General features: G+C 37.3%; 2 protein-coding genes and 1 pseudogene across 4 annotated transcripts; 1 reads left to right on the plus strand and 2 right to left on the minus strand.

Moving 5' to 3' along the window:
* Positions 1–277: 277 nt before the first annotated feature.
* Positions 278–11,041, minus strand: LOC127428030 (prolyl 3-hydroxylase 1-like; annotated as a pseudogene).
* A 2,853-nt stretch (positions 11,042–13,894) lies between these two features.
* On the plus strand, positions 13,895–18,275 carry LOC127427921 (uncharacterized protein C1orf50 homolog). The gene is made up of 5 exons (XM_051675866.1): positions 13,895–14,041; positions 15,975–16,090; positions 16,180–16,266; positions 16,376–16,507; positions 16,832–18,275. Exons 1-5 carry the CDS (start codon positions 13,993–13,995, stop codon positions 17,015–17,017), a joined length of 570 nt encoding a protein of 189 aa, XP_051531826.1. The 5' UTR covers positions 13,895–13,992; the 3' UTR covers positions 17,018–18,275.
* Positions 18,276–18,344: 69 nt separating this feature from the next.
* Positions 18,345–22,072, minus strand: LOC127427852 (AP-5 complex subunit beta-1-like). 3 transcript variants are annotated; one of them, XM_051675694.1, is made up of 3 exons: positions 21,951–22,072; positions 21,681–21,835; positions 18,345–21,148 (listed from the first exon to the last, which is right to left on the minus strand). In XM_051675694.1, the coding sequence occupies exons 2-3, from the start codon at positions 21,822–21,824 to the stop codon at positions 18,488–18,490; spliced, it is 2,805 nt and encodes a 934-aa protein (XP_051531654.1). In that variant the 5' UTR covers positions 21,825–21,835; positions 21,951–22,072; the 3' UTR covers positions 18,345–18,487. The 3 variants fall into 3 exon arrangements, with proteins under 3 accessions (XP_051531654.1, XP_051531655.1, XP_051531653.1); XM_051675695.1 differs by having other exon boundaries at positions 21,681–21,874; positions 21,951–22,033; XM_051675693.1 differs by having other exon boundaries at positions 21,681–22,061.
* Between the last annotated feature and the right edge of the window lie 1,700 nt (positions 22,073–23,772).

Consider the following 23,772-nt stretch of genomic DNA (forward strand, 5'->3'; position numbering starts at 1 on the left):
TCTTTGATAATTGTTGATTTTAAAGGATTAAAAAAGCTAACATTGATTCTCATCAATGTTCTATTGATTTTAATAATTAGTAATTATCTTTGATAATTATTAATTATTGCTAATAACCAAACTTGCTCCTAAACGTAGCATACTACATTTACTGGAGCCCCATATGAGGTTTTAATGAGTTAGATCCAATTAATTAATTTAAATATTAATTAATAACTACAGAAATAATTATTAATTATTTCTGATAGTAACACTGATCTAAACAACCAGTAAAGCCCTACATAAGGGACTGAAGATGTACACTGGAGAGGCGATGAAGTTCTCGACACTCGTTGTCCGTGGTTACGCCATCCAGAACGACTCGTTGTGAACCATTTAGGGCTGTGGATGTCATGGTTACTGTGATGGCATCAAACGGGAGTTTGTTGCCAGTCGTCTGGGTAGGTGTTGGTTTGATATCTGCAATAGCACCAGTTGAGGAATACTGAATTATTGAATCGATATTGGTATCAGAGTATCTGGTCATGTGACACATACTGTACAGTGAATTTTACTGATTCTGCACCAAAAGTCTTACCATCTTTTACCATCTTGGCGAGGTCTGATGATTCTTTGCTCTTTTCTACAACAAGTGTCTCGATCTCTTTCATCAGGTTACCGATTTCTTCTGTAATACGAGCAGCTGTCTCTCTGTCAGCCCTAAGTGCAAGAAAATACGTAAACGAGAGCAGATCAGCTTAACTTTCATCTCATGAATTTTCTTCTATTTGAAACAACAAGAATGTGCTTTACTTTTGTTTTTCTCTTAGTTTTTTGGGCATGGCATCCTCAGGGGTCCATGTGTCCTGAGATCGAATGAGATAAAGATTAATCTATGACTTGTAATTGAACGAAAAACAAATATGGTAAGTTCTGGGCAAATACAGTGCATCCGGAAAGTATTCACAGCACTTCACTTTTTCCACATTTTGTTATGTTACAGCCTTATTCCAAAATTCATTATTTTCCTCAAAATTCTACAAACAATACCCCATAATGACAACGTGAAAGAAGTTTGTTTGAAATCTTTGCAAATTTATTAAAAATAAAAAATCACATGTACATAAGTATTCACAGCCTTTGCCATGACACTCAAAATTGAGCTCAGGTGCATCCTGTTTCCACTGATCATCCTTGAGATGTTTGTACAACTTGATTGGAGTCCACCTGTGGTAAATTCAGTTGATTGGACATGATTTGGAAAGGCACACACCTATCTATATAAGGTCCCACAGTTAACAGTGCATGTCAGAGCACAAACCAAGCCATGAAGTCCAAGGAATTGTCTGTAGACCTCCGAGACAGGATTGTATCGAGGCACAGATCTGAGGTAGGGTACAGAAAAATTTCTGCAGCATTGAAGGTCCCAATGAGCACAGTGGCCTTCGTCATCCATAAATGGAAGAAGTTTGAAACCACCAGGACTCTTCCTAGAGCTGGCCGCCTGGCCAAACTGAGCGATTGGGGGAGAAGGGCCTTAGTCAGGTAGGTGACCAAGAACCTGATGGTCACTCTGACAGAGCTCCAGCATTTCTCTGTGGAGAGAGGAGAACCTTCCAGAAGAACAACCATCTCTGCAGCACTCCACCAATCAGGCCTGTATGGTAGAGTGGCCAGATGGAAGCCACTCCTCAGTAAAAGGCACATGACAGCCTGCCTGGAGTTTGCCAAAAGGCACCTGAAGGACTCTCAGACCATTAGAAACAAAGATCGAACTCTTTGGCCTGAATGGCAAGCGTCATGTCTGGAGGAAACCAGGCATTGCTCATCACCTGGCCAATACAATCCCTACAGTGAAGCATGGTGGTGGCAGCATCATGCTGTAGGGATGTTTTTCAGTGGCAGGAACTGGGAGACTAGTCAGGATCGAGGGAAAGATGAATGCAGCATTGTACAGAGACATCTAAGCACACAGCCAAGATAACAAAGGAGTGGCTCCAAGACAATTCTGTGAATGTCCTTGAGTGGCCCAGCCAGAGCCCAGACTTGAACCCGATTGAACATCTCTGGAGAGATCTGAAAATGGCTGTGCACCGACGCTCCCCATCCAACCTGATGGAGCTTGAGAGGTCCTGCAAAGAAAAATGGGAGAAACTGCCCAAAAATAGGTGTGCCAAGCTTGTAGCATCATACTCAAAAAGACTTGAGGCTGTAATTGGTGCCAAAGGTGCTTCAACAAAGTATTGAGCAAAGGCTGTGAATACTTATGTATATGTGTGTTGTGTGTGTGGTTTTTTTTTTTTTTTTTTTATACATTTGCAAAGATTTCAAACAAACTTCTTTCACGTTGTCATTATGGGGTATTATTTGTAGAATTTTGAGGAAAATAATGAATTTAATCCATTTTGGATTAAGGCTGTAACATAACAAAATATGGAAAAAGTGAAGCGCTGTGAATACTTTCCGGATGCACTGTATTAGTACACTTACTGGATCAACGAAAGTTTTATCAAATATTTCAAAGCCGAAGTAAAGCAGCTCTTGTTCCAAGAGAGACCTTTTAATATGCTGCTTAACAACCTGCAATAAGACAAAAAATACTTCAACTTAAAAGAAGCCTAATTAGTAGTGCTAAGGCATGCATTTCGTCTACACCCTAAGTCTAGTATTTAACTTCTGCTTACAACTCATTCTGCAGCATTTGTGCTACAAACATGAATGAAATGATGTAGTTTGCTGAGGAAAGGTGTGCTATTACTTTTCAAAGTGATCAGACTTACAATAAAGGAGGGACCCGAGCCATATATAGGGAACAGATATTCATAGAGACTGGGCTCTAATGTGGTTCCAAAAAATAAAGCTCCCATTCATTTTCTCCATAGATTTTTAACGATAATTAATAAGCCTTTCAAGTCAGATCTTCTGTGAGCTCTGAGGTTGTTAATAGATGGTATATACTTTTGTTGAATCTATCAGTCCTCATTATTACAACTTAATTTCTAAAATACAGTGTTTGATATGGGAATTCCTGGTGATTGAACTACACTTCCCGAGATCCTGAAGGGAAACGATTTAGTAATTGGAGAATCACGGCGAACAAAGCGTGCAAAAATAGCTCTGCTGTGGCTGCTCACACCCATGATGCATTTGTGAATGACGAGACCAACTGAGATGGTCTCACGACCAGGGCTGGTACTTGGATGTGATCTTTGGAGGGGGAAGGGGGGTATTTTGAACTTTGTTTTGCCATCTTACTAGTGGGGCAGAAGGAAAATTTAGGGGGAAATGACCCAGCCATGCTCCCTACACTCTCAAACTACATATAGATATGTGCATACATCTGAATATCAATCACATATATTGTTTATATACTTAAATAAACAACTTTTGATCAATTGTTTTTAATTTTGATCAATTTTGATAGTTTTTAGTTTAATTTTTAAACTAATAAAACATTTTGGTTTATAAGTATTTTTTTAAATAATTTTTATTTATTTATTTATTTCCTTCATCTTTACTTCTTTTCTTTATAACTCAGTGATTGTATTCATACATTGTTCCATCTGTGTAATTTTATTGAACATTTATATAGCAAAATATCCACAGTTTTAGCACAATGTGTGGACTTTTTAGACGGTCCCTTACCACACCCTCCACAGTAGTTAGCACATTTTAGCACAATGTGTGGACTTTTCAGATGGTGCCTTACCCATCATAGGCAACATTTCCACCTTATGTCAGTGTTTTTTTTTTTTTTTTATCCTGTTTTTATTGGCCGCGAATGTCAGCTTGTAAATCCACCGGCCACCCCAAAAGCGACACTGCGTCCCCTTCCGTTGATGGAGGTCCCCTACAAGAGAATTGGAATGGACCTCGTCGGGCCATTAGAGCAGTCAGCACGCGGACATCGCTTTGTATTGGTCCTAGTGCATTATGCAACGCGATATCCGGAAGCAGTGCCTCTACGCAACATCTCAGCATGCAGTGTAGAGGAGGCGCTCTTCAAAACAATCTCCCGGGTGGGGATTCCGAAAGAAATCCTCACCGATCAAGGCACAACATTTATGTCACGGACACTACACGAGCTGTTCGAGTTATTGGGCATTAAGTCAATCTGCATCAACGTGTACCATCCACAAACAGATGGCCTGGTGGAGCGATTTAATAAAACCCTTAAAAATATGATTTGTAAGTTTGTACACAAGGATGCTAGAAATTGGGACAAATGGCTCGATCCCCTGTTATTCGCAATACGAGAGGTCCCGCAAGCCTCCACGGGGTTTTCCCCATTTGAGCTACTATACGGGCGGCGCCCGCGTGGCGTGCTTGATGTTATGTGCGAAGCTTGGGAGGAGGGATTAAGAATGAAATTCAATATGTTCTTGATCTTAGAGCAAAACTCCACACCTTGGGGCAACTAACACGGAGAATTTGCTCCAAGCTCAAGAACGACAGCGCCGACTGTATGACAGGGGAATTCGGCTGCGGGAATTTGCACTGGGAGATAAGGTACTCGTATTACTTCCCACATCGAGCTCCAAATTACTCACCAAGTGGCAAGGACCCTTTGAGGTCACACGACGAGTGGGGGATCTCGATTATGAGGTAAAGCGAACTGATAGAGGGGGCGCACGTCAAATATACCACCTCAACCACCTGAAATTGTGGAGCGAGGCGGTCCTTGTGACGTTGGCTACGGTAGTCCCGGAGAGGGCGGAGCTCGGGCCAGAGGTGAATACAAAACACAATCATTTCACCCCAGTAACTTGCAGAGACCACCTCTCACTGCATCAACTCGCAGAGGTTGCCAAGTTGCAGAAGGAGTTTGCAGACGTGTTTTCCCCTCTACTGGGTCGTACGAACCTCATACAGCACCACATCGAGACCGAGCCGGAGGTGGTGGTACGTAGCCATCCCTACCGATTGCCCGAGCACAAAAAGAAAATTGTCCGGGAAGAATTAGATGCTATGCTCGATATGGGGGTAATAGAGGAATCCCACAGTGATTGTCCAGCCCAGTTGTTCTAGTTCCTAAGAGCGACGGGTCTGTACGATTCTGTGTGAATTATAGAAAAGTCAACACAGTGTCTAAATTTGACGCATACCCAATGCCTCGTGTTGATGAGTTGCTCGATCGGTTGGGCACTGCTCAATTTTATTCAACAATGGATTTGACCAAGGGTTATTGGCAGATCCCCTTGACACCAATTTCCTGTGAAAAAACAGCTTTCTCCACACCGTTCGGATTACACCAATTTGTGACGCTTCTGTTCGGTTTGTTTGGAGCCCCGGCTATGTTTCAGCGTCTCATGGACCGAATCCGCAGACCACATTTGGCTTATGCTGCTGCCTATTTGGATGACATCATCATTTACAGCAATGATTGCCAGCAGCATATGCAGCATCTGAGGGTGGTTCTGAGATCGCTGCGACGGGCTGGACTCACAGCAAACCCCAAGAAGTGCACGGTTGGGCGGGTGGAGGTACGGTATCTGGGGTTCCACTTGGGCCACGGGCAGGTGCGTCCCCAAATTGACAAGACTGTGGTGATTGCGGCATGCCCGAGGCCCAAGACCAAAAAGAGGGTGAGACAGTTCCTGGGGCTGGCTGGCTATTATAGGAGATTCGTGCCTAATTATTCGGACTTCACCAGCCCGCTGACTGATCTCACTAAAAAGGGAGCTCCAGACCCGGTCCAGTGGATGGAGCAGTGTCAGCAGGCGTTTATGCAAGTGAAAGCCGCACTTTGCGGGGGGCCGCTTTTACACTCACCCGATTTCTCTCTCCCTTTTGTCTTGCAGACGGACACTTCAGACAGAGGGCTGGGGGCCGTACTCTCGCAGGTGGTGGAGGGGGAGGAGCACCCGGTGTTGTACATTAGCCGTAAGCTTTCGTTGAGGGAGACTAAGTACAGCACCGTGGAAAAGGAGTGTCTCGCCATCAAGTGGGCTGTCCTCACTCTCCGGTACTACCTGTTGGGGCGGGTCTTCATCCTCTGCTCGGATCACGCCCCACTCCAATGGCTACGGATAGAAATGCCTTGTTGATGAGAGAGGTCAACAGAGAATGGCCAGACTGGTTCAAACTAACAAAGTCTACGGTAACTCATATAACTGCTCTGTACAATTGTGGTGAGAAGAATATCACCTCAAAATGCTATTCTGAAATGCTGGTTGCCGCTGTTTTGGCGGCATGAGGGGGACGTATACAATATTAGGCAGGTGGTTTTAATGTTGGGGCTGATCGATGTATGTATATATATATATATATATATATATACATACATATATATATATACACACACACACACACAGTATATGCTATATATTTATAGTATGAAGTTGTTCCTTGTGCTTAAAGGTGCTTGTTTAACAAAATCAGAGTAGATTTTTTTTGCGGTTGTTGTTATTTCATCATATATTCGGGTCACAGTTCAGTACCCAGGTCCCTGGCTGAAGTATGCATACCTAAAGAACACAGTTTTTACCGACTGAGAAATGCATCCTTCATCAAACATACACATACATACTGTGACAGTATACGATTTCGTAGGCAGGGTGTGTTTACAGTATGTATTGTAGGTAAATATTCCACTTTACCTGTGCTCCAGTATCCCATTACAGTGTCACAGAGTGAAAAATAACTGCAAACGATTCAGTACATGTGTAGGAGCCATCTGAATGATTCAGACTGAATCACGAACCGATTCAGAATATTTTCTATCCAGTTTGATCATCAAATAGATCTAACTCAAAAGATTGATTCATTCGTGAATCGGGCATCGAAAGTTCTGATTCTAAACAGTCGACAGAAAATTCCAGACATACAGCTTGATTGTTGATATATCATTTGATTACAGTATTCAATTTCTGAATGTTTAATTGTATAATTGATACTGATGTTAGAAACCTGATAAAGTTCAAGAACTATTTTTATTTAATTTGTTCTATTTCTTGCAGTTTGGATAACTGCTAAAGAACTTGAGAAAGAATGTTTACTTAAAGGAATAGTTCACCCAAACATAAAAAATTCTGTCTTCATTTAATTACTCTTATGCCATCCCAGTTGTTAATGACTTTCTTTCTTTTGTATAACACAAATTATGATTTTTAGAAGAATATTTCAGCTCTACAGGTCCATACAATGCAAGTGAATGCATGCCAAAATTTTGAAGCTCCAAAAATCACATGAGTCAACATAAAAGTCATCCATACGACTCCAGTGATTAAACCAATGTCTTCTAAAGCAATATGTGTGGGTAAGAAACAGATCAATTTTTAACTCCTTTTTTTACTATAAATTCTCCTCCCTGCAGTCAGTCTCCACTTTAACTTTCACATTCTTCTTCTTGTGTTTTGGTTGATTCACGTTCTTCATGCATATCACTCCCTACTGAGCAGGGAGAAGAATTTATAGCAAAAAAGGACTTAAATATTGATCTGTTTCTCACCCACACTTATCATATCACTTCTGAAGACATGGATTAAAACACTAGAGGCTTATGTATTACTTTTATGCTGCCTTTATGTGCCTTTGGAGTTTAAAAATTTGGCACCCATTCACTTGCATTGTATGTACCTACAGAGCTGAAATATTCTTCTAAAAATCATCATTTGTGTTCTGTAGAAGAAGGAAAGTCATACACATCTGGGATGGCATGAGTGTGAGTAATTGATGAGAGAATTTTCATGTTTGGGTGAACTATCCCTTTAATTTAGAACTTAATAATAGTTTTTTTCTATGGTATCGAAATTGGTATTATGACTCATGAAATGTTATTGTCATTGGTATTTACTACTGAAATGTAAAGCTGCTTTGAAATATAATGCATTATGAAAAGCGCTATACATATAAATGGAATTGACTGTGTCATACTGTTATAGTATGAGAACTGAAGGTAGTTGAAATGCGATGGCAAGAAATCTTCAAATGGTTTCTCTCTTCCAGTGGTTGACGCCAGCTCCACTGCACAGTTCTGCTTACAGCTTAAAACATGCAGGTAATGATCTGTGATTAAAGCAAATATAAACTCATGAATGCCTCACAAATCCACATTTACAATACATTTAGTTTAACAGAAATGTATACAAAGAACATAGACATATAGACAAAAAAAAAAAAATGTCTTCTAGAGTAGCAAGCAGAGTGTTTTCTAATTTTTCTCAGGACTGAAGTAAGATTCGGAAAATAAGAGCAGAAGTCTACTTAACTGTCATGGATTGAAAGAGGTCAGCATTGTACTGCATGTAGTTGTAACCGTCATAATCGAACGCCCCCTCGCAGAGAACTCTGCACTCCTTGTCCACAGTAAAATATTCTTCAACAGCGGCCTCAAAATGCTCAATGGCTGGGGCAAATTCTTCCATACTGTAATGCTTCTTGCCTTCTAAAAATTCAGCCTGAAAATGTAATAATGACAATGTTACTAATTGTCAAATATAGTCGCTTAAATCAATTATATTTCAGCATCATAAACATGTTTTACAGGGCTTAGAATGCAGCAGTCAGATTAAATGAAAAAACTCCTTTTACCATGTGCGGTCTCTCATCCAGGTCTTTGAAATCCGTCTCTCGCACCCCAGCCATCATGCTGTAGTATTCTAAATTCTGTTTCATCTCTACATGGTCAGGATTTGCCATGAAAAATTTATTTGCTGCTGCCACTGCCTTGTCAAGCTTATTTATCTGCAAACATACAGAGATGAAAACAATATTATTATATTTACTGGAATACACCCGTGATTTTCAAGTATCCTTTAACTGTTTTATGGAGTGAAAAACAACTCCAAATGATTTAGTCTGTGCAGGAGCTATCTAAATGATTCACACTTAATTGCAAACTGATTCAGCCCATTTTGCTAACCTGCTTAACCTATACGGAACAGAACGATGCAAAAAAAAAATAATTTGATTCACAAATGGAGCATCGCTACTTCTGATTAATCTGTCGACAGAAAATACGGGACATATAACATGATTGCTGATTTTACATTTATTTGACATTTTTACACTTACATTCAGAGATGAAAACAAAATAAACAAAAAAATATTTTATTTACTGGAAAACACTTGTGATTTTCAAGACAATTATTATCAGTCCTAGGCTGTATAGTATGATGTGTATAGCAACAAAGTACAAATACTTTATTCCTAAATGGCTGCTTAAGTAAATCTCATTAATTATAAATATTTCTTTTGACTTTCACTTTTATATTACTTCAAACACTTTGGAGAGAAAATTAATGCTTTTAGTGTAATCTCTTCAGTTACTTTTGTGACTAAACACTGCAAAAAATAACATCCCAGATGTGCATGACCTTCTTTCTTCTGCTGAACACATACGAAGATTTTAGAAGAATATCTCAGCTCTGTAGGTCCAGACAATGTAAGTGAATGGGTGCCAGAACTTTGAAGCTCCAAAAGCACATAAAGGCAGCATAAAAGTAACCCATGAGACTCCAGTGGTTTAATCCATATCTTCAGAAGCAATATGTTAAATGTGGGTGAGAAAGTCATTTTTTACTATCAATCTCCACTTTCACTTTCACATTCTTCTTCTATTGTTTTTGGCTATTCACATTCTTCATGCATATTGTCACCTACTGGGCAGGGAGGATAATTTAAGGTAAAAAAAAAATAAATAAATAAATAAAAAGCCCACACCTATCATATCGCTTATGAAGACATGGATTAAACCACTGGAGTCTTATGGATTAATTTTATGCTGCCTTTATGTGCTTTTTGGAGCTTCACATTTTTTGTAACCATTAACTTGCATTGTATGGACCAACAGAGCTGAAATATTCTTCTAAAATTCTTCATTTGTGTTCTGCAGAAGAAAGAAAGTCATACACATCTGGGATGGCATGAGAGTGAGTAAATGATGAGAGAATTTTTTGTTTTTGTTTTTGGGGCTGAACTATCCCTTTATAAGTACATTTAATGTAATTAAAGTTATTTTAATACTTAAAACGTTTTCTTGTGAGCTATTTTAACTTTTACTTGAGTCAATTTGCATAACTTTTATTAAAACTTTTTGGTACTTTATACAACACTGGGGATTGGGTTACGCATGGCATTCATCTGAACTACAATTGCGTTCTAAAAGCGCCTTATTACACATTTATTGCACAATTATTTAAGCGTAATAGCAGCAGGTAGAACCCAAGTCTAAAAAAATAATAATAATTGTCATTTATATGCAGATAAGTAGCCATTATTTTGACAGGAATAACACATTTCTGATTTATATCATCATTTTAAAAGATATTATTCTGAAAGCATCTCACAAGAGTTCTGGAAGTACTGTCTGTATCTGAGTCGGCATAAAAACTTTGCAAGTCTCCACCTAAAGACGTGGCACAGGGTTTGTTGGTTGGGTAACCGTGGAAACGCTTCTCATACATTTAACCATTCAGTTGCATTTGCATTAAAAAAAAAAACACACACACACATTTGCACAGAAAAGCCCTTGTTAACATATAGGCCTAACCGATGCACACATATGCATTAATACAATATATCTGATACAAACGCAAGCTGTGGCAATGAGATGCACTGATTTTATCTTCTTTTTAATGTTTGCATATTATTTTTTTATTATTATTAAAGGCCCTGCTTATCTTAAAGTAAGCCACTTGGAGATAATTATAAGGCGTCCTCTTCTTAAACTCCAGTTCAACAGTGTCAACAGTGGTCCCAGTTTCTCAACTTCACATGCACTCACATATTCGGCCCGTTTGAGAACCTTCTGAAAAAATGCTAAATCTTCCACGGCACCGGTTCCTGGGACAGGAACACCCAGACCTGGGAAAGGATCCCCGAAAGCGGTCTGATTTGCGCAGGATACTCGACAGTGCGTCTGGACTTTACGCAGCGTCGCTTTATTCCGCAAAGCTCTTTCCATATTCAGAATAACAGACAGCCAGTCCTGCTTATAATAAGCCTCCACCGCATTGTTAAAAAGCAGATCGTATGGTTCAAATATTCCATTGATTTGTGTGTCACTGAAAGTGAAATGAAAAGAGGAGAGGATTGAAATCAAGGACAGTGAGATCCACATCTTAAAGACTCCGGGCCTGTGAGGTAGAGCTCAGTTTGGGGATGTCGGTGGTTCTTCTGAACTCTGTGGATAAGGTGGAGCTCCAGAGCTTTGAATACCTGTGTTTGCCATTAAAAAATGAAGTGAAAGTCACTAAACTGCAACAACATGCATGAATTGAGCTGGGATTTAGTGGTCTACTAATAAGGAAAACTAATTTTTCCTAAAAATGCATGAACTAGGTTGGTATAAGAAATCAGAGTTTTTTTTTATTTTTTTTATTTGACATAAATAAGCCAGATAAATTTTGTCTTTGACAATTGAATTGAACTGCATTTTAAAAGCGCCTTATGTTTGATTTTCAGAATGTATGCTATACATTTCAGTTGCTGTTCTTAACCAAAGGCAACATTAAAACATAGTAAGTTTCTTTAAGTAATGTGCTTAAGTAATGTATTTTCAAATATCAGTGCATCTGTTTGAATGCATATTAGTGATTTAAGTGTTACATAATGTAATAAAGTTTGTTCTTGTTTTAATGTAACTTATTTTAAAGGTTTAAAAAAGTTGAGCTGCATCCATTGCCCTATGTTTTCTTCTTGCATTGAGTCTACAAAGTCACCAACAAATGAAATGGAATAATTCAATACACTCAAAAAATGTACATATATTTAAACAATATCACACTAAAGCTAGGAAATAGCTTTAAACAGCTTTAAACTAACAACTTCAGCATTAAGGCTGAGATACACAACAGACTGATTAATTAAACAAATTCAAGGCACTTACCTCTTACCGGACTTTCCACATTGGAGAGGACAAAATGGTGGAAGAGATTGCGGTTTCTATAGTGAAAGATTCTTGCACACCGGCTACTGCGAAATAGGGAGGAATACCCCCACTTGGATGGTTATTTTTCCACTGAGAAAATACGATGCATTTCACCAAAATGACATTATCTTCAGAAAGCTGAGTAACAGACTACAGCATCATCAACAGGTAATCGTACACGCTCCATCTCTCTCTTTATCTCTCTCTCTCTCTCTCTCACACACACACACACACACAAACTTGTTTTTATATCATTGTGGGGACTCTCCATAGACTTCTATACATTTTATGGATTTTATACAAATCTAATGATAATTTCTATCCCCTAACCCTTCCCCTAAACCTAACCCTCACAGAAACCTTTTTGCATTTTTACATTTCCAAAAAAACATCGTTTAGTATGTTTAATAAGCCATTTCCCTTGTGGGGACCGCTGGCTGGGCCCCACAAGGTAGGTGATCTCAGGTTTTACTATCCTCACAATGTCCCCACAATGTAGTATAAACATGTACACACGCACACACACACACACACACACACACACACACACACACACACACACACATACACACACATCCACATCCTTGTTTCTCCAATAACATGTTCGAAACAGCCCAAGCTGTGATACTAGTATTTCTGAAGTGATGTTTCTGAGAGGCTTGGACGCATTATTTGGTTCGAACCAGCAATGGCAGATTCTTATCCACCACGTAAGAAAGTAGTTCCATTCACAAATGTGTTTTTTGTGACTGTACTATATATATATATATATATATATATATATATATATATATATATATATATATATATATATATATATATCTTTATAAAATGTATTTTACATTTCAATTTGATACAATTTTGTTATGAAATGTATATGCGTGAATCTAAAATACTTTTTTTGTGTGTAGAGTATTCTTTACATATTTATTTCTATATGCTAAGTAGGCTACAATATAATTCTTATCATGGGTTCTCTTGGAGCATGGATTTGTTTCAACTAACACCTTTTTTTCTAGACATTTTGACATTAATAGGTCAAATAGGATTATATTTGATAACATAACGAATCTTTGGTGATCAAATGTAAGTCGTATGAGCATCTCATTCATCACACAACACTGGCATATGTATTTATATTCCTTTCTATGATTCAGCAAAAATATACCTTATAAGCTCTGTAATGAAAAATCAAAAATTAATAAAAACAGAAAAACAGCTTGCATAATAAGACAGAAATGGCAACAGTAAAGGTCAATAGTGTAATACAAAACAAAAGATAAACTTGTACATGCTTGCAGTTGTTTTGTTTTTTAGACAGGCACTTGTGATCTGTTGCATTTTTCTTCCAATAAGTTAACAATTTATGTGGCTTCCTCTTCAAACCCGGATCAAAAATCACTGATTGCTTCTTTCTCTTTTTTTGTCCACATCTGCATCTCTTTTCTCATCATTGTGAGCAAGCCAAGCATTAACCAGACTAAAACTGCTTAAATGAACTTTCTAAAACCCAAGAATTAAATATGTAAAAAATAAAATAAAATAAAAATGATATGATATAATGGAATATGAATTAGCCTAAAAAGATGAAAAATAAAGGGAAAAAAAAGCTTGCATAATTTATTGGGGGGGGGGGGAAAGAGGTTAGAAGCAATAGTTACGTTTAAAAACTTAGTAAAAAAAAAAAAAACGTGTATAGACTTGGACATTTTGTTTTATAATCTCAAACTCGCTACTTTCATAACTACAAAAAAATTACGTTGCAACATTCGTCAACAGTCAGATTACATAACATGTCTCTTTGTACAAAGGCTGATCCTAAACATGCATGATCGATTAGTTTGTGAGTTATCCATATAATTAATGACCTCGTATCTTTTAATACTGAGAACTATCATCCTAGAAGCAACAAGTATACATTCTGTAGTTTCACCCAATGAAATGAGTGTGAAAGGTATTAGATCACAAAATTGAGATCTTTTTAAGCAGGCGTCTGTAACGGCTACTCTTAGGGGCGGAAACAAAACAGAACCCAGAAACGCCCCCTTTATGTTTTGCACAGTTTTATGAAACCGCTCACGAAACTCGTGTTAAATCACAGCGATTAAAAGAGTTTAGAAATATATATTTCATTACCAAACATGGATAAAACTGTGAGTCTACCACACCAACCCAACAAAACCACCACAGGTAAGTTACATTTAAAATACTGTAACTGTCACAGCAAGTTTGTTTTTGTTTTATTATTTATGTCCCCTTAATAGTGATCATATTGCACGTTTGTCGTAGGGGAATCATTATAACAGGTGATATTATCATATTATTTATTTGATATTTGATTACAAACATTACATAATTCAATATGAAATTGAAAACGCGTAAATCCTAAAATAAGGCAAAAATGTATTTTATTTTTTTGAGTGTAGAGTGCATAGAAATGAGGTACACATGATGTATACATATGCACAGGTTCATTTTTAAATTGCTCATTATATAATGTTTAGTGCCAGCGTTGTCTATGCCTGACAAAAGTGGATGTTGTGTAACGTTCTATGTATATTATTTTCATTTTGTATATCGAACATTCTTTTTTTTCTTTTTTTTTTTATATCGAACATTCTGCATAAAGACATATCATAAGATTTTCACTCACCATTACATTTGTGTAAATGGTCAGTGACGTTACCGATATTTTAAATTATTCAAAAAGACATAAAAATTCAATTCACACAAATTTATGATTTATGAAATTTATGATTTAAAGGTTATTTTATTTATTCTGGGGCTAAAATTAAAACAAATAAATAAAAGTCAGTGGTGTCCGGAGAGAGTAAAAAAAATAAACAAAATAAATAGAAATGTTGGCATAAGTAATTCAGAATAATCCTTTATTATTATTTCTTAAAAAATAAACTGGGAAACAAATTTGTTTTAAAATAAAAAATCCATAAAACAGAGAGGACCCCTTTAGTATAGCTTTAAACGATATCAGATATTTGGACATTTTTATGAAAAGGCACATTTTGTTCAGGTCAAATGGTGTTGCCCTATGAAAACTTCTTGATATTTGTGACTCAAAAATGTATGACATTTGGAAAAAAAAAAAACAAACAAACAAAAAAAAAAAAAAAAATATATATATATATATATTACACACACACACACACACACTACCGGTCAAAAGTTTTGAAACATTTACACATTCTTTATTATAATTTTTTTTCTTCACATTTTAGAATAACAGTAAAGTCATCAAAACTATGGAATAACATAAATGGAACTATGGGAATTATGTAGTGACTAAACAAAATCCAAAATAATTCAAAACTGTGTTATATTTTAGCATCTTCAAAGTAGTCACCCTTTGCCTAGAATTTGCAGACATGTACTCTTGACATTTTCACAACCAACTCCTTGAGGTATCACCCTGGGATGATTTTTAAACAGTATTGAAGAGTTCCCATCTATGTTGGGCACTTATTGGCTGCTTTTCTTTATTATTTGGTCCAAGTCATCCATTTCAAAAACTTTTTTTTTTTTTATTAAATTGTAGTTTTATAATGAAATAAATTAATATGGTGGCACAATTATAGTTTTGTCTACAAAACTAATTTCAAACATTTAAGCATGCGCCTTCAGATCAAAAGATTTTTAAGATCATGGGAAACATTTTGGTCGTGTTTCAAAACTTTTGACCAGTAGTGTGTGTGTATATATATATATATATATATATATATATATATATATATATATATATATATATATATATATATATATTAACCTTGAAAAGCAATAAAATACTTTTTAAATGAATGATTAAGTTGTGCGCACTCACGTGTATTCAGGGAGCAAGGAAAGTATTTAATACCTTTTACTTGATGGTTACACCTCTTGACATTTTTAAAGGAATTAAATCAATTGTTGTGTAGTAAACGCTATAATTTGTTTTTCAAAAATGTATGAAACCAACACAGACACAAAGATTACATTTCTATGAACTTGAAACACGTGTTTTAATATTTCTCATTTGTACCACCTCGACTTGGACAACCTTATTTGTCAATGACCCACTTGACAATAAAGTGATTTGAACATTTACATATTAATAACATTAATATTTCAGTAACTTTGGTGGAGACCAGCAGTAACCCTAGTGGAATGGTGCTGGTTAGCCCCTACCAAATGAATCGTGTTGGGGATCCTATGGATCTGGTTGCTCTGGCACAGCAAGTACAAAAGGTAATTGATGCTTTAACTTTGTATGGACCTTGTGGCACAGATATATTGAACAAAGAAATGTAATTATTTTGTTTTTGTAATAATTTTAGGGAGATGAGTTTATCAGAGCCAATGCAAGCAACAAACTCACAGTCATCGCTGACCAGATAAGATACCTTCAGGAGCAGGCAAGAAAGGTGAGATTAAAATGTAGATCCAAAACCAGCCCAAAAAACCTCAACCAATGAAAAACATCTCTACGTGACAAATAAGTAATTACTTAAACATGTTCATTGTACACTTAAGGTGTTGGAAGACGCCAAGAAAGATGCTGAGCTTCACCACGCAGCCTGCAATGTTGTAAAGAAACCAGGAAACATGTACTATCTGTATATGCGTGAATCTGGACAGCGATACTTCTCAATTTTGTCTCCAAGGGTGAGTGGATTGCCACATTATGAGAGTGTCTGGGTCCAAAGTCTTATCAGTGGAAAGTGAAGCCAGTCTGAAGTGGTGTTAACTAGTTATCCGTACACGTGACCGTGAACACACATAAGCCCACACTGGGAAGTTATTGACCCTGGTGGATTCAACAGAATATAAAAGTAGCTATTTTTTACACAATAAGTTGGATTTCTTTTTTAAATGTGGGAAATTCTCTGGATGTTCATAAAAGATGGAGCCTGCAGCCACCAACACCCATAAATCATAAATAGCACAATATTTCATAGTTTTTCAACATTGTTTCTCAATCTTTTACAGGAATGGGGTCCTAACTGCCCTCACAAGTTCCTCGGTGGATACAAACTGCAGCATGACATGTCTTGGACACCACAAGAGGAAGTAGAAAAGAGGGACGCTGAAATTGCCATCTTGGACAAACTGTTGAACAGACAAACAGCTTTGCCGGCTTGCACAGAGCCCAACTTTGAGAGTCTTTCAAAGTGAGATGACATTGTTAACTCGGACAGTTTGGGCCATGGAAGCCACCAAGTCTTAAAGAACACAAAATGGTTTTAATATACAAGGCAAAATGTATGAAAAAAACTTTAGTTTTACAGTGCATCTGACCTTTTAATCTCCTTCCATAGAGAAGAGTCAGTCATTGGTCAAATGTTTTGCTTTTACTACTGGGCCACACTGTGGACAAAGTATAAGGATCAGGATCTTTAAAATCTGTAATTTATTCAAACATTTAAAGGGATAGTTCACCCAAAAATGAAATTTCTGAAGTATGCACGCTGTTTTTTTTTTCCATGCAATGAATGTGAATGGTACGAAGCCTTTAAATGACAGGAATGGAATTTATTTTCTAAAGTATTAGCTATGAATTACCTTGCAATAAGATTAGCCTTCCCTCGCAATAGCTTTATTCATCCCTTATGGAAAAGAACCATGGTTTTACCATAGTCACCATTGTTCAACTATGAAAATTGTATTAAAATCACAAAATTTATCATGGTTTTACTACAGTAATCATTTTTAACCATTACATTTGTAGTAAAATAATAGGAAAACCAGAACTATGGTGATAAATATCAGTCTTTCTATAAAAAACAAAAAACAAAACGTTTTGCTAGTTTAACATCATGGTAAATTTTTGAAACATGGACATGTTCCTGCCAATAAAACATCGTTACTAGTCATGGTTACCGCAGTTTTACTACAGTGAAACAATGTTTAATTTTCATAAGGACATGTTTTTATTTTTTTGTAGGAACCATGTTCTTAAAAACCATGGAACAAATTAACCATGGTGTTGCTATAGTAAAACTGTAGTAACCATGATTTTGTTTTTTTACAGAATAGTTTTGGTTTTACTACAAATGTCATGGTTAAATTATGGTTACTGTTGTAAAACCAAGATAAATTTTGTCCTTATGGATTACAACAAATACCATAGTTGAACTATGGTTGCTGTAGTAAAATCATGGTAAATATTGTGATTGCTTTTGTCTTACTACAAATACTACAGTCTAACATCTCCATTTGTGTTCGACAAAAGAAATGTAGCAGGTTTTGAACAACATGTCGGTAAATGACTAAATGTTTGGGTGAACTTTGTCCCTTTAATGTGTTCTCAAACTTATTTAAAACTTTTTTACAGGCAAACTTTAAATATTTTTATTTTGAATGTTGCTTTCACAAATGTATCTTTTAATTCATGAACTACACATTTTGGACCCATTAAAGATTCATTCAATAACTCAGTGGCTTTTCTTGATTTTGAGAGCAGTAGAAAAACCCACTCTTACATGTAACAGCATAACATATGTGCACATAAATGTATTATTTATTAAACACTTTATTTACATCTCAAATCTGCTACAACATTGCTAATTCAAAATGAGGAAGTAATAAAAATAAATTCAATTTATTAAAATCAAGTATGTGAATCGAGGCTTGCAATACATCCATTTAGGCATCTGCTATTGCTGTGCTACAATGTTCAGTAATATTTTGAAGGTAAGAGTTCACAAAAGGTAACAGCTTCCAATTGTCTGTCGCAATGCTGACTTGAACGGCATCCTCAGCCTGTCTGATCATCAACAGAATGTGAAACATGGGTGGAAGAAAGAACAAGACTTTCCATGATCTTTCGCTTTGCTGTTCTGTGATCAGGTAACCCTCAAAATGCGTCTTGATCAGATCCGCGAGACTCTCATCTCCAGTCTTGAAACAAAACAGACTGATAGCAGACTTGTCTGGACTCCCCGAGGCTGTGGCCTTCCAAATGCAGTCAAACACTTCCTCTTTGCATGTACGTGGTGTGTTTAGCGGCAAAGGGAGAGGAAGAAATATCTCTGGGAATGAAACACTCACATCAGGCAATTGGCTGTGCCAGGAACGTCCATCTTGGGTAGTAAATATGGCACTAACGTGAAGAGTTGTTGGGTAAGGCTGAAAGGGTTTGAGTTTAACACTGACCTCGGGGGGGTTTCGGTCTCTGATTATGCATGGCATGTGTATGTCACTTACCTTTGCGTAGTTGGAGTCTTTCGGCTCAAAATGGAGACAAACTGTAAAGATTTTGTCAAACAAAGGATCAGTTTCTTGCACATGAGCAAGATTGTACCTCAAGGTGACCTCAGAGCCAAAGTCGGACATCTGGAACTGTCCTTGATAAACCTCCAACCAATTCTTCGACTCTCCCGATGTCTCGAATAAGTCTGAATTTGCCAAAGTGCTTTTCGAGGCTTTCTCCTGCATTTTTATAAATCGCAAAACATGCCGTTCAGTTTTGTGTATGGTCAGGTTATTGGCAATGCCTTCGCTCTCAGCCATAATGGCGGAATGCGACCGCTCCTTGGCTCGTCCTCCATCAGGTCCTTTGGCAAGAACCCCTGTCAGCTTTTCCCATGAAAGGTTGGTGAGCAATGTGTAGTAGAAGCGAGCGTGATCCTTGATGTCAGTGTCATCATAATGCACTGATATGTATTGCAACAGGTCAGCCAACTCGATAAAGACCTGGTCAATGGAAGGGTGCTGCAACAAGTTGCGACAAACCGCAAGAACTGCATTTCCAACTTGCCAATTTCCTCTTTCACACAAATTGGAATTGATGAGAAGATTGAGAAGAAGGTAGATTGTGTTTCTTTGGGTAATTTGTCCTTCTTTCGCCACTCTTCTTAACAACTTCAAGTGCCAGCTCAAATTATGAATTGTGAGTTGAGACGGAGGCATTTCCATAATGCATTTTTGAAGCCCCCTCAACAACTTCACGGACCAGATGGGGTCATCTAGACATTCTTGGATTCGATCAGCGAGGCCAATTAAGTTTGGCGCGAGGTGGCAATGCCTGGAATACAGATCGCATAATTTGTTTATCAACTTCTCCGAGAGGTCTTCGATACCATTAAAGTGCATGAGAAAAATAAACAATGCCCTGAACGATGTCACCACCACTTCTCTGCTTCCGTCATTGTCTACGATTGTGATAAGCGCCAATACGTGATCGAACAGGTAGCCAATCCCTTTATCGGCTTCACCCTCATCAGCTTCAAGGTGCACCAGACAAAGAAGGTTCAGTCGGCAAAGCATGGTAGCACTATCATTGAAAACCGTTGGAAGAAGAGATGCTGCCAAACGTGGCGTAACTAGCACAGGTAAACTCTCTTCTATGGAGCTTGATATGGGCCTGTTTTCAGGGAAGTGCAGGATACAATCCATGTAGAAGAGCTTCTCAGGAATTCTTAGGAGCGGATGTTGCGCCATGCCCACAAGACGTTTGAGCAGAAAGTTCTCATCCTCACCGGTAAAAAGACTATCGGTGAATGTGTCCTTCATGAACAGCGTAGTGTGCATGAGCTCAACTTCTGCAGTCCCGAAAAGTCGAAGAAGCTGTGATTTGAACAGAGCAGGAGAGAGTCCCGGCACCATGGCCACAATTTCTACAAGCTCTCTGAGCAGGGCGGACTGGGAAATGGGCGTTAGTAGGTAAGACTCCTCCAAAAGTGAGGACATTATGGACTTTAATTCCCTGCAGTCCAGCCCTGGTGGTAAGCGTGGGACCTGCACCATCATGTTTATTGGCAACAAGTTCAAGGGTACCGGGCAACTTTTCCAAGCAAACCCTTCATTTCCTCCTAAAACATCTTTAAACTCTAGATCAGTAACATCTTTATGGTTAGTCAAGATCTGTATGGCATTCTTCAGCCCTAATGTATACAGCATGCAGTAAGACTGATGCAAAAGTGTAGTTTCTTGCTGTTTTAGAGTATACAGGGCCTCTAGCTTTTGAGAAAGTAGACCAGGGTTACAGCTCTCCATTTCTCGTAGGCACTCACAGGCCATGGCCCTTATATGCTGCTGGGTCAAGCCACATCTGTAGTCATTTGTGTCCTGAATTGTTTGAAATAAAAGTTCAAGCCAGTCTTCAGCCATCTTTGTGCAGATGGCCAAGCAGGATGTGCATATTATGACGTTGGTGATGGCCAGCATTACATTGCATTTGAGGCTGATGGATTTCTGTGGTGTGTGGGTGAAAACTGACAGAAGTTCAAGGGCTGTCTCCTCTCCCACAGTGGCAGAAGGGCATAGAATGGTTGGATGTTCCAACAGCACTGACAGGAGGAGTATCTTATGAGCAAAAATAAAAATTTGTTAAATAAATTACAGGGAAATGCACAATTTCAATAAAACTATACAGTATGCTTAATAGGTCTAGTAATAAAAAATAAAATAAAAACTTAAAACAAAAAAGCACTGTAGTGGTACCATTGATATGAAATTATAAGTATTTATACATCATGGAAGTGCTTGTTGTACAGCCTTTAAAATATGTTGATTTAAATAAAAATTGTATTACAAATATTGTTTATTAAATTATGCTGGTGTGCTTAATTGTTATGATAATAATGCCAAAGTGTAATGCAAAACGGCCTAATGGTGCTAAATATAGACTTTCTTTATGTAAAATATAATGTGATGTTTTATTCTGGCCTGGGGTTAAAATGTAACCATAGCTGGACATGTTTTGACTTTTAAATGCAATTAAATACATTTTAATAGCATGCAACAGTATATGGCAATTTAATACCATCCAACACTACTTTATTAACTCACAAAGGGTAATTTATTTAAATGTATGATCTGTGTTTGTTTTCATTACCTTGAGTTGATCATTTGCTTTATCATTCCTCAGTTCGCGTAGAAGTTCAGCCAAGAAACTTTCAGGAGTGACGATGACTAAAAACTGAGACGGGCTCAGAAGAAAGGCAGATATTCTCTGATCCCAGACGTCCCCAACAGTCATGATGGAGATAACTGTCACAACATAATATGTTTACGTACATATCGAACGCGCTGTGAATGGGTTTAATAGTGTCAAAACGCGAGCATTAAAATACTGAGAAGTGTATTTTTCAATTTAACAACTCACCTGTTAGATCTACAGTTTTAATCTTTTAAAACATTAATATAGTGTAAATGTAGAGTAATATTTACACTATGTGTAACTACAGACGTTTCCGAAAATCATCTGTTTTCAAGCTGTCACATGATAAACCAGGCAGTGACAGGAATGTATACACTTCAAAATATAAGCCTGCAAAGTCTCATAATAATTATTTATATTATATATTAGCATTATTTTTTGAGATTATAATTTTTTTTATAAATTATATATATTTTTTTTTTTCATATTTTTTTTTTCTCTCCATATTCTACGCCCATCACATAAAAGAGAATTTAACGTGGGGACTTTAATCATGGCACGGTGTTGCGACCTTGTTTCTGTAAAAATCTGTTTACTGCCATCGCGTGGTGGTGGTTTAAATGTTTAGTGAAGTAGGTCAAAAAGCAACCTTAATTAGAATTTTAAATAAAAAATAAAATAAACACAAAAAAAATCAGGCCAACTACCATGAATTATAGCATAGTGGTTTAAAAAAAAAAAAAAAAAAAAGGCGATGTGCATGTTATTTTGAAAATTTTTATTTTTTGTAAATTACAATATACACAGTAGCTACAGTATGATTCTAGAAATTAAGTGTTTATAATATTGCAAGTTCCATAAACTAATTTCATACTATTATAAACATGTTAAAAGGCAATTATACTAACAGACATCACTACTGATGTATATTTACAACAAAATTATAGTCTTTCAAAGTTGTACCCCCATTCTCCTCATATTAATAGGCTAATAATACATTTTTTATTCAGCCCACGTGATTACCACCATATTTATGTCAAACAAATGCATTAGCTCATGAATTACAAAGTCATGAAACTGATTTCTTTCTTATGTCTGGCCAAAGCTCACTGATTTTTCCGTTTCACCCTTGGAAAATTCCAGACTATTATAAACATATTCAAAAGTAATTATACAGATGTATATTTACAACAACACTAATTACTCACAATGTTGTATGCCCAGTCTCATGTCAGTTATAATATTAATAATAGGCTAATAATAATAATCCATAATATAAGATATATGTAATTACCATAATATTGATTGCGTAAAATAAATTAATAAACTTGTGAAGGGGAAAGAAAAGCCATAAAACTGATTACTACATGCCTGGACTCTGGACAAAATCCTTAGTTTTTTCCAGCCTTTTTAAATAAATATTAATTGAATCGTAAGGTCAAACATACAATTAATAGACAAAGCTGTTTAATGGGTATATCATAAGAGAGAATAGATCCGGGGCCTGGGTAGCTCAGCAAGTAAAGACGCTGACTACCACACCTGGACTTGCAAGTTCGAATCCAGGGCATGCTGAGGGACTCCAGTCGGGCTTCCTAAGCAACCAATTGGCCCGGTTGCTAGGGTGGGTAGAGTCACATTGGGTTAACCTCCTTGTGGTCACTATAATATGGTTATTGCTCTCGGTGGGGCGCGTGGTGAGATGTGCATGGTTGCTGCGGAGAATAGCGCAAAGCCTCCACATTCGCTAGATCTCCGCGGTAACGCGCTGAACAAGCCACATGATAAGATGCGTGGATTGACGGTCTCAGACGCGGAGGCAACTGAGATTCGTCCTCCACCAGCCAGATTGAGGCGAGCCACTATGCCACCACAAGGACTTAGAGCACATTGGGAATTGGGCATTCCAAATTGGGGAGAAAAAGGGAGAAAATCCACCTCCCAAATAAAGAGAAAAGATCCCTTGAAGTGTTATAGTGTGCATACTGGTGTGTTTTATAGTACTGGTGGTTAATATGTACAGTAGTATGTTTGGTGTCATTTTAAA

This window comes from Myxocyprinus asiaticus, chromosome 37 (assembly GCF_019703515.2).
Source record: "Myxocyprinus asiaticus isolate MX2 ecotype Aquarium Trade chromosome 37, UBuf_Myxa_2, whole genome shotgun sequence".
Taxonomy (NCBI): Eukaryota; Metazoa; Chordata; class Actinopteri; order Cypriniformes; family Catostomidae; genus Myxocyprinus; species Myxocyprinus asiaticus.